The sequence below is a fragment of the Grammomys surdaster genome, unplaced genomic scaffold (assembly GCF_004785775.1).
Source record: "Grammomys surdaster isolate TR1022 unplaced genomic scaffold, NIH_TR_1.0 63, whole genome shotgun sequence".
Taxonomy (NCBI): Eukaryota; Metazoa; Chordata; class Mammalia; order Rodentia; family Muridae; genus Grammomys; species Grammomys surdaster.
The window spans coordinates 24,535,454-24,554,699 of NW_021604565.1; the positions used below are offsets into that span (position 1 = coordinate 24,535,454).

The 19,246-nt window shown below is 36.0% G+C and overlaps 1 protein-coding gene across 3 annotated transcripts in view; it reads right to left on the reverse strand.

Annotated features, from left to right (window-relative positions):
- Positions 1-19,246, reverse strand: part of Csmd3 (CUB and Sushi multiple domains 3) — a 1,130,934-nt gene that overhangs the window by 983,828 nt on the left and 127,860 nt on the right. For all 3 annotated transcript variants that reach the window (XM_028765583.1, XM_028765601.1, XM_028765593.1), the window contains exon 3: positions 10,141-10,253. In XM_028765583.1, the coding sequence (XP_028621416.1) occupies positions 10,141-10,253 (113 nt within the window). The remainder of the gene's footprint in view (positions 1-10,140; positions 10,254-19,246) is intronic.

Below are 19,246 nucleotides of genomic sequence, written 5' to 3' on the forward strand. Positions count from 1 at the left end.
GAGAAAATCAACAAGATAATCAAACCCTTAGCCAAACTAGTCAAAAGCTGTAAAGACAGTATCCAAGTAAGCAAAATCAGAAATGAAAAGGGAGACAAAACAACAAACACTGAGGAAATTCAAAGAATCATTAGGTTCTACCTCAAAAGTATGTACTCTGCAAAATTGGAAAATGTTAATGAAATGGATGATGTTCTAGACAGTTACCACTTACCAAAGTTAAATCAATATCAGCCAAACTATTAAAACACCCCTCTAACCCTAAAGAAGTATGAGTAGGCTTCAAAAGTCTTCCCCAGCCCCTCCAAAAATCCCAGGGTCAGATGGTTTTATTGCAGAATTCTACTAGACTTTCAAAGAAGAGCCAATACCAATGCAAGTACTTCATTCCATAGACCCAAAGAAGTTAAACAAAAAGGAAGGCAGAAGCAAGAATGCTTGAAACTCACTTAGAAGAATAAATAAAATAGTCATAAGAGGCAAACGGAGTGAGGTGGGAGAAGAGTTATGGAAGGGTTGGGAGGGACAGCATAGATAGCCACGAGGAGTGGAAATCTTCAACTGATGGGGATGGGGAGATGTGGGGGTGGCATCTCGAGGATGTGACAGGGACCTGGGTTAAGGGAGGCACCCAAGAATCAATGGGGGTGACATTTGCTATAACTTGTAGCTTTGGGTATAAGAAACCTGAAGAAATTATTTTCTGTAGCCAGGAAATAACTCCAGTGGAGGTATATGTACACCAACCCATGCACAACAATTTTGAGCCAAAATTTATCCTGTGTACAAGAAGTGCTGGGATGTGGGATGGAGCAGAGACTGAGGGAATAGCCAACCAACAGCTGGACCACCTTGAGACTCAAGCACCAATCCCTGACAATATTAATGATACTATGTTATGCTGGCAAATAAGAGTCTAGCATGGCTGTCCTCTGAGAGGCTCCACCCAGGAGCTATCTTAGAGGGATGCAGGTACTCACAATCAAACAGTAGATGGAAACTGAAGACTCTTATGGAAGACTATGGGGAAGGACTGCAGTCCCTGAAGAGGATAGAAACTCCACAGGAAGACCAACAGAGTCAATTAACCAGGATCCTTGGGGCTATCCCTGCCAATGGGGTATGTTCTTCTAGCTAGACTGCTTTTTCTGGCCTCAGTGGGAAAGGATATGCCTAGCCCCACAGAGTCTTGATGTACCAGGGTGGGGAATATGTGGGGGCCACACACTCAGAGGAGAAGGAGAGGGGGAATGAGGGGAAGGCTTGTGGGAAGGCATGGCCAGAAGTGGGCAGTGAGCAAGATGTAGAGTGAAAAAAAAATAAAGAAATAATAAAGAAAAATTCTAGAAATAAGGGCCTTCCTAATTCGTATATATCAACTCTTTCTTTGCTAAATACTGTGATTTTTCTTAGATAACACAAAATTTTATATGAGATAAGACAAATTATCTGACAACTGCTCTCATTTGCCATACTAATCTTACAAACTTAAAGATAATATTGACTACAATATGTTTAATGAGTAATTACCTTAATAAAATTTTCTATCGATATGTTAAAAAATTGTTATTCATCCATCTGTAATGGTTGCCACATTCCTCTGTAGAAGCACTGAGTCCTGTGGTTGATCAGCAGTCTAGGGATGTTATCTCCACTATCAACATAGTGCAAGTTTGATTAGGCTCTTGTATATCTTAGTCACACTATCTTAGTTCAGGTTCATTGTCTTCTGCAACATACTACTGTGTCAATTAATGTCGCTTGAAGTTTTCTCCCTCTCTATGGGAAGTAAGGTTCCAGAAACCTAATGCTTTATATTCTTGTTGTTTCTTTGACTGAACGTGAAATAAAGTCTTCGACTGTGATGCCGTATACTTCAATGTATTCTGAAGGATTTATTGTTATAGTGAATGAATTTGTAGGAGATTAATTTGTTACATTTAAAAGACTGCAGAAAGTCTTAAGCTTAATACTTGTTGATGATGTCTGAATCCTGAAAATGATTGAGTATCTACAGATGGGCCACTAGTCTCTATTAAGTCTGTCACTGGAGGGCAAATGCTAGCATATAATCAAACTGAACAGTACCATGTAATAGTTTGGTACAAAATGCTACATTCAGTTTTAAAGGTTATTATCCTTCCTAAAACCAGTATCTATAAGAAGGACATTTTTCTTTAATCCAGAAACATTATAGTTATCAGTTCTATTAAAAAAAAAATAGATTCTTTTCTCCTGGAATTCATCCAATCACAGTTTCTCCTCTCTCTACTTCTCCAAGATACCTCTCACTTTCCCTTTTCCCTGGATCCACTTGCCATTCATTCATTTCCCTTCAGAAAAACGAAGGTATCCAAGATGAGTAGTTTATGGTTGCTGAAAGGACTCTTAAAGTAACAAATGAGTGTCAAGTAAGTTTCCTACACATTTGTAACCTGTCTCCCTAAGTGGATTGGGTGTATTGCCTGGTGTTTTGGGTGTTCTTAGCAGGGAACAGTTGCCTGGTGTTTTGAGTGTCCCTAGCAGGGAACAGTTGCCTGGTGTTTTGGGTGTCCCTAGCAGGGAACAGATATATCAGAGTCTCAGTACGAAGAGACAACTATTACATTGTTTAGCCCAAACAATACTTTGGAGGCTATTACAAAAAATTTCTTGCTTTAATAATTCTTTTTTTTTTTTTTTTTTACACTTATAGAAAAGTTTCATTTTTATTTTTTTTTCCCTTTTTTTTTTTTATTGGATGTTTTATTTACATTTCATATGTTGTCCCCTTACCCCATCCCCCACCCACCCAGGAACCCCCAATCCCCTCACACCTCCTCCTTCTTCTTTGTGGATGTAACCTCTATCTACCCCCCCACTCCCACCTCCCCACCCTCAAAACTCCCACCCCCTGGGGCGTCCAGCCTTCATGAGGTCAAGGATCTCATCTTCCATCTGTGCCCAGCAGGGCCCTCCACTCTTATATATTCAGCTAAGGCCCTGGATCCCTCCATAAGTGCTCCCAGGCTGGTGGTTTAGACCCTGGGAGCTGTGGTTGGTTGGTATTGTTGCTCTCCTCATGGGGCCACAAATCCTTTCAGCTCCTTCAGTCTTCACTCTAACTCCTCCATTGAGAACCCCATGATCACTTCAATGGCTAGTTGTGAGCATCTGCCTCTGAATATGTCAGACTCTTGAAGACCTCTGAGGAGACATCCATATCAGGCTCTTATCAGCATGCACTTCCTGACTTCCACATCAGCATCTACCTTTGGTGACTGCACATGGGATGGATACTCAGGTGGAAAGGTCTTCAGACGGCCCCTCCTTCAGTTTTTGTCCCTCGCTTTGTCTCCATATTTGCTCCCTTGAGTATTTTGTTGCTCCTTCTAAGAAGGACCGAATCACCCCCACTTGGTCTTCCTTCTTTATGGACTTCATGTGGCCTGTGAGTTGCATCTTGGGCATTTTAAGGTTCTGGGCTAATATCCAATAATCAGTGAGTGAATACCATGTGTGTTCTTTTGTGATTGGCTTACCTCACTCAGTATGATAATTTCTAGTTCCATCCATTTACCTAGGAACCTCTCAAATTCATTGTTTTTAATAGCTGAGTAATACTCCATTGTGTAAATATACCACATTTTTTTAATCCATTCCTCAGTTGAAGGACATCTGGGTTCTTTCCAGCTCCTGGCTATTATAAATAAGGCTGCTATGAACATAGTTGAGCATATGTCCTTATTATATGTTCGAGCACCTTCTGGGTATATGCCTAGGAGTGGTATAGCTGGATCCTCGGGTAATGCTATGTCCAATTTTCTGAGGAACCGCCACACTGATTTCCAAAGTGGTTGCACCATCTTGCAGTCCCACCAACAAATTGGGAAAAGATCTTTACCAATCCTTCATCTGATAGAGGGCTAATATCCAATATATACAAAGAACTCAAGAAATTAGACTCCAGGCAACCAAATTACCCTATTAAAAAATGGGGTATAGAGCTTAACAAAGAATTTTCAACAGAAGAAACTCGAATGGCCGAGAAGCACCTAAAGAAATGCTCGGCATCCTTAGTCGTCAGGGAAATGCAAATCAAAACAACCCTGAGATTCCATCTCACACCAGTCAGAATGGCTAAGATTAAAAACTCAGGTGATAGTAGATGCTGGCGAGGGTGTGGAGAAAGAGGAACACTCCTCCATTGTTGGTGGGACTGCTTTAATAATTCTTAAGCAAAGACAAAATAAATAGCAGTTTATATTTGTTCCTTCATTAAATATTTTTCAAAAAAGTTAAATGTGCAGACATGATAATACATGTGAACACATTTGTTATTTATTGTTTATACAGAAAGATGCTTGGTATAATGTGTTGAATGACACTGAACAAAATAATTGAACAATATTTTGTTATATATTAAAACATTTGGAAACAAAAGTTTTAAAATTTATATTTGAGCAACTTATTACAGTTTAACAAATAGAGAAATAAATCAAGAAATAATTTCTTGGCCACCACATGATATATTTTAATGCAATTAACATACAATGTCAATTATAACGACTTTCAAAATATAGTTTTTTAAGGTAAAAATATCTTGATATATTATTAGAATTAAAGTACGATTTTATTTCAACTAATCATTCTAGAATTCATACAAAACTAAAAATTCAAGTAGTTGGCAGATTTGAATCATTTAGTAACATATTTAAAGGATATTCATGACAAAATGTGACTGAATCAGGAAATTCTATTTTAAGTAATAAAAACAATTCTTATTTATCATCTCTTACTTGCTATATGATATTACAAACTTCTTATTCTGACTGTCTTGCCAAATACTAAGACAAGATTTTTAGTCACACAAAGTATTTCTTAGCATATTTTAACCATCTGACATAAACAACTATATCCTAAGTAATTAAATAAATCTTGCACCTGCCTTCATTCATGTTCCTATGTTTTATTCCTTCTGAAGCAGTAATATATATATATACATATATACATATATATATATATGTATATATATATATGTATATATGTATATATATATATATATATATACACACACATACACACACGCACACGCACAAGCATACGCACGCACACGCACACACACACACACATATATTATACACTTCTTCATTATCTATTCTGATGGTCAGCTATACACTATGTAAGCTCAGTTTCAACAAACATTCCTTAAATGCTTATACTTTGTCAGACATGTGTTGAAATTGAAGACAAGTGTACAAAGTGTATAAAACTTACCATGTGACCTCAAGATTCTTGCAGATTATTGTGAGTAAAATATTCAAAACAAAGAGAACCAAATTGAGACAAGGTGTTGACACTCTAACTATACAAATAAATGGTCTAACATTGAGTTCAACTATGTATTTTTAAATGATTTTTCAGAAATTGGTTGCATTTGTTACAGAGAATGTCCTGAACAAAACACAGGGACTTGAGTGAAGCTGGCATCATTAAAAACCATCATTCATAAGAAATATAGAATGTTCCTATGAAAGTTATGTAAATTCACACCGCTTATAACTAGAAACAAAACTACAGATTCAGGAACTTGTGGAAGCTATATTGGTACACTTTGCTAAAATATGGTAAATATAAAGTGTTACCTCTTACTTTTAATATTATTCAAACATTGAAGCTTTTTAAAAAATATGATAAAATATCTCTCACTTGAGACCCAACATAAAAATAAATAAACCTATGTCTATATATCCAAAACTATATTTTATGGTAATAATGTATTTACGGAGTAGACTGATACTGATTAGAAATTTCCCTCTACTCCTCCCATTCTTCCTACTTCCATGTATGCAGTCCAGATAAACTTCCATTTCCTCTCTCATTAGAAACTAAACATGCTTCTGAAGGATAATAATAGAATAAAAGAAGATAAAATCACACCTAAAATGCTGAAATACTGGAAAGAAACATAAAGGAAGGAGGCCAAAAAAACACACAAAAAATCATATATAAACATGGAAACACCCTCTGTGTCGCAAACTCAGGAATCCCATAGAAATATCAATCTGGGAGCCATAAGTCTTACCAAAGGGCTCAGAGGGTGAACAAAAAGAAAAATAAAAATTAAATAAAAATTTTAAAAATTAGACATTTTTTTTAAAAAGCCCTGACACAACATTAATCGTAAATTTTCTGTTTACCAAGAATGTCACTTTGGAATGAGAGTATTTTAATGGGTAAATATATCTGCTCTGTGTAAACCCAAAGACAAAAGAATTTAATTTGTACAATAGGCAACAAGCAAGGCTGCTGTCTTCACATGAATGACAGTTCCTGTATCATGTTTTCTGAATCATAGCATCTGTCTTTATAAAATATGTTTAACAAATGATTTAATATTTGCAATGCTGTAGTACAGAATTTTCATTACAACTCAATCGTTTTACCAGAGAATGACTGACTTGATTGTGATTATATGCATTTGCTCAGAATCATGCATAGACTTTTAAAGCCTAAGAATTAAAAACAAATTCTACAATTCAAAAAAACCCGACTAAGATGCATTGGCATTCTCAGGGGAAACAGATGATATATATTATAGGTGAGTAGAATCAAAATAGTCTAACTATTCTTTCATTTGTCAAGTATTTATTATAACAGTTTTGTGGCATTTTAAAAACATTAGAACTGATCTATTTATCTTTAATTTTTTCAAATTATTTAAACACATAGTGAGAATTGTTCTTATTTTAGCAATACTTTTACACTACTATGATCACTTGATCAGAATTGCTTAAGTAAAAATGTTCTCATTAAATTTCTACATTAAAAACTACATATAGATTGCAAAGATAGAGCATTTCAATAAACTTTTGAAACTGGTCACTGTTTCATTTTTTCAATTCCTGCTTTTTGAAAACTATTACGTTATCTTCTGGAGTCAGAAAAACCACATCACATCATTGTGACTAGACAGCAAAAAAGTTTCTGTGAATGCTATACAATATTAGACTTGTCAGCCACATTTCTTATACTACTGAATTAAAATATGAAAATCATGGTGATCAACACAGAGACAGACACATGGTCAAGGTGCAGAGAATAAGAGACTACTGGAAGTTTAGCCCTAAATAGAGCGTATCTATAGAACTTTCTCGTTGCAAGTGTCTTTTGGATACAGCAGAACAGCTGCACATATGAATGCACAGTAGTTGTGACAGCATGAACAAACCCTAGCAAGCTTAAGCCAGATCTCATCCCAGCATGGAGAGGGGATCTGGGCACTAAGTGTCAGCCCTAGCTGAGTATCTATTGGCAATCGTTAGCAGCTAAAAGAGGAAGAGGCAATTTTCTCTAAGAGTGGAGCCTCTGGTAAATCAAACACTCTCCATTGAACGAATGCACATCCAATAGCATCTGGCAAGAACAAATTGGTCTTGATGGGAAAAAATGGAAAAAAATAACTCTATGCAAATTTGATGGGATTAGGTCTGGGATGGTAGGGATGAAGACATGGATCTGGTAGGAGTTGGAGCAGAAGTAGGAATGTGATCAAAACAGGTAAAATTATCAAAGAAACAAAAAACTATTTTTAAGGAGAGAAAAAGTTTTTAGACATGCGTTCATCATATGGAGAAAGGCATAAGAACCTTATTCACAATGTGGCCCATCAAAAAGATTACATTTCTTATTAATTGCACCCTTACCAGCTTTCAACAATCATTTAACTATATGACATAGTATGCATTGATGCTTCTCAAACTCATTGTTTAACAGAACAGAAGGGCCTTTTTTTTTCTTGTTTAAAATTACCACAAAAATACATATGAGAGAAAGTCTGTGAATAAATGTTTCAAACAATAATGAGAAATGTAAGATAATGACAGATATCAATGAGGAAAAATAAATAAGCATCTGGATATAGAAAGCAAAAGCTATTTTCATAAATTTCATACGTCACAGCTTGACTCTAAGAAATTCAATAAAAATATTTTCATTCCATGGTGAAGAATATCCTAATATGTATCTTATAGGAGGAATGAGAATTGCACCGTCCATTGTTTACTTAATGGTCTACAGTAGCCTAATGAAAATTAGAGACAATCCAAAACTTCTGGCAAGGATGGAAGTTGGATTTATATCTTTCAGCCATTTATTTCACACTGGAAAAATTGATTAGAATTGCTTGATAATTCAATTCTATTCATGGGAAAGCACATGGGGTTTCAAGAGTATTATCACAACCTTTTGTTCTCTTACTTTGGAAGTAATCAGATCTAACTAAAAATATTCAGTGGCACTGTCAGATTGATCTGTGAGACAGTGGCTGGCACTGTGACACATGAATCATGGTAACAGGAGACGTATATGTATTAGGCATTCATGGCTTCCAACTCATATGAAGCATATATCTCAGTTCCACAACCTTGAAGGATTATATCCCAGAATAAGTTTCAAAGTGCAGGTATTTCTGTACCTTTTGATGAGAACTCAGCTCATATTTTCACTTTGAGAGACCCTGAGCAAATAACCCAACAGAGATCTTTATAATTTTTCACATACAGAGCTATAGGATTACATATTATGTACTATATTAAAGGCAGAAAATTACAGTAAACTGTTATTGAAGTACAAGAAACATAAGATACATGGCAACGATCCCTAAGTGTGATAGCTAATCCCTCACTGCTCTTTGAATAACTATGTTATATATTTGCAATTAGAACATTTCAAAAGTATATTTGAAAATTATAAAATAACTGTCAACGTTTCCTAAAGAAAAACATGTGATGGAAATTTATAGTGAGCAAAACACTGCAAAATTAGGAGTCATATTTATAATAACAGTGATAGCTATTGAATCATTTTTTGAAAATGAATTTATAAAACTTGACAGCTAAACCAGAAACAGTGCTAACATCAAAACTCACCACCTGCTCTTATATTATTAATATACTTTGTACTTGTTTGAAGTGTCAACTACGCTAAAAATAACTTTGTAGTTTAATAAAAAGAATATAAGATTTTTTTCTGAAAAAACACTAAGAAAATATTTGCATTCTTAACACCATAAGTATTATGAAAATTACATGTAAACTTTTGTGATTCTGCTAATGAGTTTTATGAATTAACTAGTCAAGATTAATAAAAATACCTTGCAAAAATGATTACAATGAAGATTGAGTTCATTTTTCTTTGAAAGGGAAGAATTCAGTAGTGAATGTCACACACAAAAAAACTATTCAAAGCTTATACATATGTTGATATTTGAGATAAACTTAGGAAACATTTTATTTCCCTGGTATGCTATAATTAAAGAAAAGAGGAGAAGGAAGAAGAAAAAGAAGGAAGAAAAGCAGCACTGTATAAGATAACATTTATTTTGCAACTTTCTCAGATATAAATGCTTAAATTAGGGCTGTTGCATTTGTGTTTCTTTCAAGATTATTTTGTAGTATATTATTTAAACATTCTATTATACACTGCATTAGTATATAGGTTAGAAAATGATAGAATACCATGGTGGTTAAGGGAACAGGTTTCCCTCATATAAAGTATTGTTGTTAAATAATGAACAGAAATTTATTAATCTATCACTTCTACCAGAAATATTCAAGAATACATATTTTTTTACCATTAAGAATTTTATTCACTTTAAAATATGTGTTTCTATACATTTCAGCATCTTCAGCAGAACTGAAATTTCTCTATACCACCCATTACCCTTTGACCATACTACCTTTAACTCTAACCTATAGTTCATTAAGCCTTATTTTTATTTAATTATTAACTCTTAAGGAAAGAGAGGTGCATTGTTCATATGCCTAGTATTAATGCTGGTGTGAACACATAAAAGCCATCTGTTTACAGCACATTAGTAATTGATAAGAAAAGAAGTTCCTTGAGGATAACAAGTCTGGTACCCTCTTCTGGCCACCACTGGGACTGCATACATATCTATGGTGCACATACAAAAAATAAAAATAAATAAATCTTAAAAAAAAAATTAAAGCCATCTCTTCACAAGTTTTGGGACAAAAAAGTGAACACTGACACTCTTTATACTCCTATGGTAAGTAGTCGTCCATCATCACACTCGGAGAACTCCTGTTCACATACAGTAAAATGAAAATTGGTATCTTTTATATTACCATCACTTACCTTCGTAGTATACTTTAAATCCGTGAGCACTAACAGCAAAATCACTGGTCAAACGTAGTGAGAACACAGATTTGGTACTTGTCACTGGTGGTGGTAGGTGGAATCCGGTTAACCTAAATAAACAAAATGGAACTCTTAAGTATATAGTTATTAACAGGGTTTCAAGAGTGAGTAGAGGCATGTTATCAAATTCCTTTTGTTTTTTTCATACACGCATCTATTTCTTTCCAATTAAGTATAAATTAGCCATCAAAGTACATTATATTGAGTAAATTTTATTGGCAAAAGTATTAGTGTATTGCTTTTATAATATCTATCAACAGTGCCATTTATATTAAAAGTCTCATTAGTTTAAACTTTGAGAATGAGAATTTTGCAAATTTGTGTTTAAGAATATTGTGTGTAAGTTTTAGTATGTGGTCTTTTAAAAGAAAATTTTGTTAAATACATGATTCATGTGATGGTTATAGCATGTGTGTAGATCAATGTTTTTCATCTAACAAATTAGAACATAGAGACAGAAAAGTATATACAAGTGTAGAAATTAAATAATTTAGTGCAAGTAACAATAGTTTAAAGTCATTATTTCTCCAGGTACAAATGATATTCTATGATGATAAAAGCAGCTAATTCAGCTGCCAACTCAGAAATATGTATGTTTCTCTATAAGGCACATATTTTTATAGGCTCAAGAGTGATAGTTCCTACTTTGCTTTATTATTTGTTAAGGAGGGGTATGTGATATGTTATAATGAATTAGTTATTTATAATTTCAGGTTAATTACAGTTATAATTCATTGATAGCTTATAACATACTGAAGTGTAACTACTGCATTACCTTTTTCCTTGATGTTAGTAAGCGCCTAAAATGACTAGTGATTCATAGTACTCATTCAAAGCCTCTACTTTACCTCTGATACCATAATACAAAGTTTAAATATCATCATTTTTGTTCTTTGATTGAAACGGCAATGCAATAAAAGTAGCAAATAATATCCACTAGTATTAATAGCAATTGTTTTAACTGTGGAACTTTTGAAGGTGTCTTTTTTTTCTTCAGAGCCTAATGTGTTATATTTTGAGAACCATGGTTTTAGGAGAATTCATAGCATATGTGTTGGTATTCATGAGAACTCAAGCAGCAGGAAAAGGCTTCCCTGCTGTGCACTCCCTTTGTAAACTTTGTATATTTTAAAAATTTTATAAACACTCAAAGAAATAAAGTGGTCCTCTCTTTGTCTGAGAAACTCCAGCAGCCAGGCCCCTCCCCCAGACCACCTTGACTGTCAAAACTATATTTACAGCCTTTGTGACTGTCAAAAGGGTCATCTCCAGCCCCTCAATGGGACACTCCCCATATTACACTAATTTTCGACAAAAAGTCTGAACCAAATGCCACTAATCTCTGAGTAGAGAAACCCATCAATCTTCGAGTTTCACACAAAACCGACCCTTTCCTGAGTGCAAAAACTCACCAATTATGAACAGGAAAACACACACACATACACACACACACACACACACACACACACGTTGGAAATTTCTACTCTGGAAAGCTCTGCTCCCACAAGAAACCCTATCATAAAGGCTTGATCTGCTCAGTTCCCAGTTGTCATCACCTTTTATCAGAGGGAGCCATTCCTGGATTTGTCCCTCCTTATTCTCGACTCTCCCAATAAATTTCTTTTATAAGTTTGCTACCTAGTGTTACCTATTAGAAGAAGCCAAGAATAAAAGAAGGGAAGAAGCAAAGGAGTAGAGCAGGACTCCTCAAGGCTCAGCCTGGGATATTTTCCCCTGGGAGCTAAAATGTCTTGGTTGAGGAGGCTTCCTCTTATAGCTGTGTGGTTCCTGGGTTTCCATGTCTCAGGTTACCCTTCAAATGAGGTACCTTCTTCCTTCAGAGCTGTGTGGTTCCTGGACTTCCAAGTCTCTAGATACATTTCCATCCAAGGAGGAAGACCAACAGCATGCATATATACTTGGAGTAATCATGAATTCATCTTAACCGTAAGGCATATTTAGATTATTTAGAGTTTGTACAATATATTTTCAGACTTATAAGTCTTCTAGAATTATTTCGTTTTTAGATTTCAGGATGTATTCAAAATTTTGAATTCTTCTCTTCTTATGTATGCTGCATCCCATAAGTTATATAATGAAGCCATTTCGGAAAATAATATGTTTGTGGTGTGTGTGTGTGTGTGTGTGTGTGTGTGCACCAGGAGAATATGTTTGAAAATGCTCTTGCTGCTACCTCTGTACTTGTGTGCTTATGGAGTTCAAGTATCAATATTGGGTGTTTTTCTTGATCATTATTGAGATCAAGATTTCTTGATTATTTATTTGGAGGAACATCGTCTCTCACTAAACCTGGGACTCACTGATAATGAGTCTTGCTGTCCAGTGAGTTCAAGGAATTCTCTCTTCTTCCAGGGTACCAACCTTCAGCATTGGTGTTTGAGACACGCACTGCTTACACTAGGTTTAACATGAGTGAGGCAATCCAAAATCTGGTCACCATGCTTGTGGGCAAAGCTACCCGGACCTTTATATTGGGAATTGTTTCTTTGGCAAATGGTTAGAGTAATATCTGTTATCAGAAGCATATATCTGTACTTAATATTGTAATGACATATATCTTACTTTTATTAAGGCTACATAACATTCTCAGCATGACTAAAGTATTTAGAACTCAGTGGCATTGTCATTGTGTATTAGATATTTCAAAACTGAATGAAGAATGGGTGTGTTCTGTTTGTATACCTGGTTCTAGTTACCACAAAGTTATACAGTGTTTATAATCACTGCACACTTACATAGGTCTGCCCAGAGCACAGGTCAGCTGATTCTTTGCTTAAAGTCTTACAGGCTACAATTAAGCCTTAGGCTTAATGGCTGTCTGAAGGCTCTGACTATATCAGCCTCTAATTCAAAACAATAAGTCTGTTGCCAGAATTAAGCTTCATGTAGTTGCACAATTAAGCTCTCTGACTCCTTGATGGCTGAAAAGTTGAATTCTTTCAAGACTTAGAACCTTGTCTGTGTCTCTTTTGTGGTCAAAGCTCTCTACATGGAATTTCTAAGGCAATTAAATTTTGTTAAATGGATCTCCTTGTTTAATATGTATATTCTTTATTCCACCTGCAAGTTTTCCTGTGCCATGCTATCAAACATTTCCAAATGATTTAATAGAACCAATATTCTGTCAAACTTAATTATTAGCACTTGCTAAATCTGAAATTACAAATATAAATTTTAAATAGTTTTAACTATATATTGTAGTTAAGTGTAGCTCTATATCTGGGAAATATAATGTCTGAAAGGAATGTGAATATATATATATATATATATATATATAACATAAATATGATTTTTCTCTTACTTTTGTCTTTCATGTTAGTTCATATAAATAAAAAGAATACAAATTGCTAAACTGACATAATATATTTCACATTAAGGAATAAAACATTGCTTATAATACTGAATTCTGGTTTTATGTCCCCTTGTTTATTGCTCCTCCAAAAAGACAGTTATCATCCTGACTTCTACCAATAATAGATTTTCACATTTCAAAGATTTATATGTACTGAAACATAAAAATTATGCAGCCTCTGGATTCATTGACTTATTCTTATATTTGTTCTATGACTACAGTAGATGGAGTCATTGATCACTGTTTTGAAGTATTACATTCTATGAATTTTCTTTATTAATTCCCTATCCAGTAAGGAGATGTTCGTTACACAAAGCCTTATAAACAATATTGTCATAAATATTGTGCATATTTTGACATCATAGCATACAATTCTATGAGCAGTACGTGTATAAGGAAAATACAGTATCATTATTTAACACTTCTTTGCTCAAAATGTTCCTGTACTACCAGGGTACGAATACAACAGTTGCACATTTACAGCTATTGTGCCAAATTGGACATAATGTCCACTCCAGGGGAGGGAGGGAAAAATACCTGCTACTCAAAACCTAACAGCTGAGGGTTACTCTCTTAAGTAAGATAAATATCTTGTGAGAATATACTACTGCAACTTTACAAAAGCATCTTAATTAATAACTACATTCTAAATATTTACCTTCATACCTACAGACAAGTGTCACCAAGGAAACTTCTTTTTTTTTTTCCAAAAAAAGAGACCTTTCTGATCAAAGTGCAGAAACCATGGTGTGTCCAGACCAATGCATACATATATTACGTGTTAGGCTCACGGAACATCATGAACAAAGTAGCAGAAAGATTTTAAGAGATAGAAGCCCAGGAAATCTATGGGATGGGGGGTTCTAGGGAGGAGAAATGGGGAAAAGGATGACATCTGAAATGTAAATAAATAAAATATCCAATAAAAAAAGGAAATGAAAAGGAACCTACACCCACGATACTTCAAGAAAAAGAACTGAAGAAGTACACCACCATTTAACATGCTAATGTGGAAGGCAGAAATTTTCTGGGGCCCCACTCCAATGGGAAATATATATATATATATAATTTTATGAATGAAAAAAAAAGACTTTGGGAGGACAAAATGGGAAGTGTGTACATAGAGGCATCTGGATAGGAAAGGTGGGCATTATATAATAATTACATTTTAATTTAAAAAAAATAAAATAGATAAATATTTTTTCAAAACCGTTTCCGTCTTTGAAATGTTCACATTGTCTATGTTCACACTGTCTTTCAATATAAAGCAAGAAAGTGTCTTAAAGATATGTGAAATTCAAATATTTATAATGGAGAGAAATATCAGAAACCAGACAACCAAAGATGACTGATGGTCTTTAAATCCAGACTTAGAGTCATAGCACTCTTTAATGTGTCACCTTACATGGCTAATGGAACATTACGGACATAATAAAGAACTACAGAGCAGAGTGGGAAGTCATGCTGTATCATTTGAATAGCTCCTGGGGATTGACATAGTAGAAGCAGTAGTTCAAGAGTAAGATGAAATTGCAGTATCAAATGTGAGAGTAATACAATTGCTGGCTTTGAAGATAGAAAAAGAACATAAGTCATGTCATGTCAGGAAGCCAGGAGGATCTGAATGTGAGGGGAAACAAACCATCTCAGACATTTACACACACACACACACACACACACACACACACACACACACACAAATGGAGCACTGATGGAGCTCATTGATGTCATACTTGAAATGCAACCCGACAATCACTCAATGATGCACCTATGCATCACTGTCTATCACATTGGTAGGAACTGTCCCAGCCACAGGAGCTAGTGCACAGCTCTCCTTTGTACTTTAGAAGCAAGATAGATTAAATATCTACGTAAATATCAGTGATCCCTGTAATTTAGCATGGAATCCATTTGGAACCTACTGACTACTTTGAAGCTGGTGGATTCAAAATATTTTCCTCAATATTTACTTGTTTATAATTTTAAAATATATCTACATTTGAAGAATATACAATGTTTATCACAAAATGAAACAAATCAGACAAGGATAGGTTTAAAAACCTTGATCAAGTTCACAGTAAAACCATTTATAAAAATAAGGCATAATAAGCTGGGTTATCTAGCCTCCACAGGACCAAGGGACTCAACCTCCCACTGATGCAAGATAAAGAAATCCTCTGCTACATATGCAGCTGGAGTCATGGGTCCCTTCATGTGTATTCGTTGGTTAGTTGTTTAGTCCCTAGGAACTTTGCGGGTCTGTTTGGTTAACATTATTGTTCTTCCTGTGGGGTTGCAAACCCCTTAAGCTCCTTCAGTCTTTCCCCTAACTCCTCCATTTGGTTCCCTGTGCTCAGTCCAGTGGTTGACTGCAAGCATCCACATCTGTATTGGTCAGGATCTGGCAAAGCCTCTCAAGAGACAGCTATACCAGACTCCTGTCAGCAAATGCTACTAGACATCAGCAATAGAGTGTAGTTTAGATGAGGCAGTTTCTGGATGGCCTTTCCTTAAGTCTCTGCTCCACTCACTATCCCTGCATTTCCTTTAGACAGGAGCAATTCTGGATTAATATTTTTGAGATGGGTGTGTGGTCCCATTCCTCAGCAGGAGGCCATACCTATCCGCTGGATATGATCTCTACAGATTCGCTTTACCCTTTGTTGGGTATTTTGGCTAATGTCCTCCCTGTTGGATCCTGGGAGCCTCTTGGGTTCCTGGCATATGGCACTTTCTAGTGGCTACCCCCAGTTCCCCATACCCCACTGCTACACAACTTCATTCAATCTCCTGACCCTCTGTACTTCTCTCCCCTCATCTCCTCCCACAGTTAATCCTGCCCCACCTTTCCCTCTCCCTTCTCTCTCTCTCACATATTCCTCCCTCCCTCCCTCCCTCCCTCCCTTCCCTTTTTCCCTCCCTCTACCTCCCCTGATTATTTTCGTCTGCCTTCTGGGTAGGGCTGAAACATCTACACGTTGATCTTCCTTCTTCTTGAGTTTAATATGGTCTGTGAGTTTTTTTTGTGGGTATTCTGAAGCTTGGAATGACCTATTTTTCTTTTTAAAAGTTACTTTCCAGCTTTATGTGTATGAATATATGATCTGTAGTATGTCTGTGTAACATGTGGGTACCTGGTGCCCATGGAAGCCAGAAAAAGACACCAGATTTCATGGATCTGGTATTCTACAGTTTGATTCTCCATGTCTGTGCTTGGAATCAAACCCAGTTTTCTGTAAGAGCAACCAGTGTTCTTAACCACCAAACTATCTCTAACCACAGACCAACATCTAGCTTTTCTAATGAAACCCCAGTTCAGCCTTTCTTTGTCTCTAACATACTAATTAAAACATTAACATTTTACATGTAAATGCACATATTAACCTTTAAATAATTTGTATTTGACTACAAACTTGTACTCACACAGATATTTAAATAATCTATTATTTCAACTTTAGAAAAAAAATTATCAGCAACCCACACATCAATTGAAGAATGAATACAGAAAATGTGGTTTATTTACACAGTTGAATACTTCTCAGATATTATAAATGAGGACATCATAAATTTTTCAGGCAAATGTATAGAACTAGAAAATATCCTGAATAAGGTAACCCAGAACCAATAGGGAATAAATGGTATGTACTCACTAATAAGTAGATATTAGACAAAGCATTCAGAATATTCATTATACAACTAACAGAATGTAGAAAGCTTAAAAAGAAGGGAGGTCCAAGTGTGGATGCTTCAATTTCACTTAGAAGGTGGAACAAAACAATCACAGAAGGCAGAAGGAGGGAGGGACCTGGGTGGGAGAGGGGAGTGAGGAAGAGTAGAAAAGGAAGGCAGGATCAGGTATTGGGATAGACAGAATAGAAGTCCAGAGGGCCAGGAACATGAGTAGAAATATGAAGCAGTGAGAGGTGGGTGGGGGGAAGAACCTCTAGAAAGTCCCAGAGACCTGGGATCTAAGAGGCTTCCAGGACCCAATGGGGATGACTTTAGCCAAAATGGTAACAGTAGAGAGATGTAACCTGAATAAACCACCTCTAATAGTAGACATGATCCCCAGTTGAGGCATGGGACCACTTACCTATCTTCAAAACATTTGACACAGAATTGTTCCTGTTTAAAGGAAATGCAGGGACAAAATGGAGTAGAGACTGACAGAAAGCTGTCTAGTGACCAGCCCAATTTGAGATCCATCCCAAGGGCAAGCATCAAACCCTTACACTATTACTGATGTCACATTATGCTTGCAGACAGGAGTCTAACATGGCTGTCCTCTACCAACAGATGACTGAGACAGATGCAGATACTTACAACAAACCATTGGAGGTCAGGCACCCCAATGGAAGAGTTAGGGAAAGGACTGAAGGAGTTGAAGGGTAATGCAACGCTGTAGGAAGAACAAAAGCATCAAATAACCCAGACCCTTCAGAGCTCCCAGAGATAAAGCTGTAGAGATACAGCTATGTATGTAAAGAGTATACATAGGCTGGAAATTGCCCACTCCACTCCACTACTACCTCTGCCCGGGGTACATATGTATCAGAGGACAACCTTGTCTGGAGTCAGTGGGAGAGGATGCACTTAATCCTGTAGAAATGTAATGGCCCAGGAAAGGGGGATGCTGATGGGGGGTGGGTAGAGTGTATGAAGGGGTGGGAGAGCAACCTTCCAGAAGCAATGAGGAAGGGGTTGGGGTAAAGAACTCTGGGAGGGGGGCCAAGGAAGGAGGTAACATTTGGAATGTAAACAAATAAAATAATGTAACTTAAAAAACAGGGCACAGACTTAAACAGATAGTTCTCAACAGAAGAAATTAAAGTAGATAAGAAATTTGAAAAAATAATCAACTCTTTAGCCATTAGGGAAATTTATTTTGTTCATTGTTGCCAGAAATTGAAATAGATGTCCCTTGTTTTAGTTAGGTATTTACTGCTGTGAACAGACACCGTGACCATAGCAACTCTTTTAAGAACAGCATTTAATTGGGGCTGGCTTGTAGGTACAGAGGTTCAGGTCATTATCATCAAGGTGAAAACATAGCAGTGTCCAGGCAGACATGGTGCAGGAGGAGCTGAATGTTTTATATCTTCATCTGAAGGCTGCTAGCAGAAGACTGGGTTCTAAGCTCCATGACTAGGGAATTAAAGCCCACACACCCACAGTGACACACTCCAACAAGGCTACACCTCCTAATAACGCCACTCCCTGGGCCAAGCATATTCAAACCATGACATCCCTCTTGGGAAAAATAAATGAATGGTACATTTATATAACAAATATAAAGATAAAAATGTGGTACATTTATTTAACAAAGTCATATATGTCCATAAAAATTAAACATCATGAAATTTGCAAGTAACTGTAGGACAAGAGAAAAAATCCCCAGGGATTTATGCCAGATCTTGAAAGACAGATATGCTATGTTTGCACTTATAAGTGGACATTAGCTGTGAAGTCAATGATAACCAAGCCACCATCCATAAACCACAACTGTTGGTATAGAGTAAGGGGCTTGAGGGTACAGAGATTTTTTGTGAAATGGAAATAGAATAAATAGTTATAAATGGTTGGAGGGCTGAATGGGAAGGTCAAGAGAAATGAGAGAGGGGATATGGGGAGTGGCTGTTAAAATTCAGAGTCATTTCAAGGGTAGTGTAT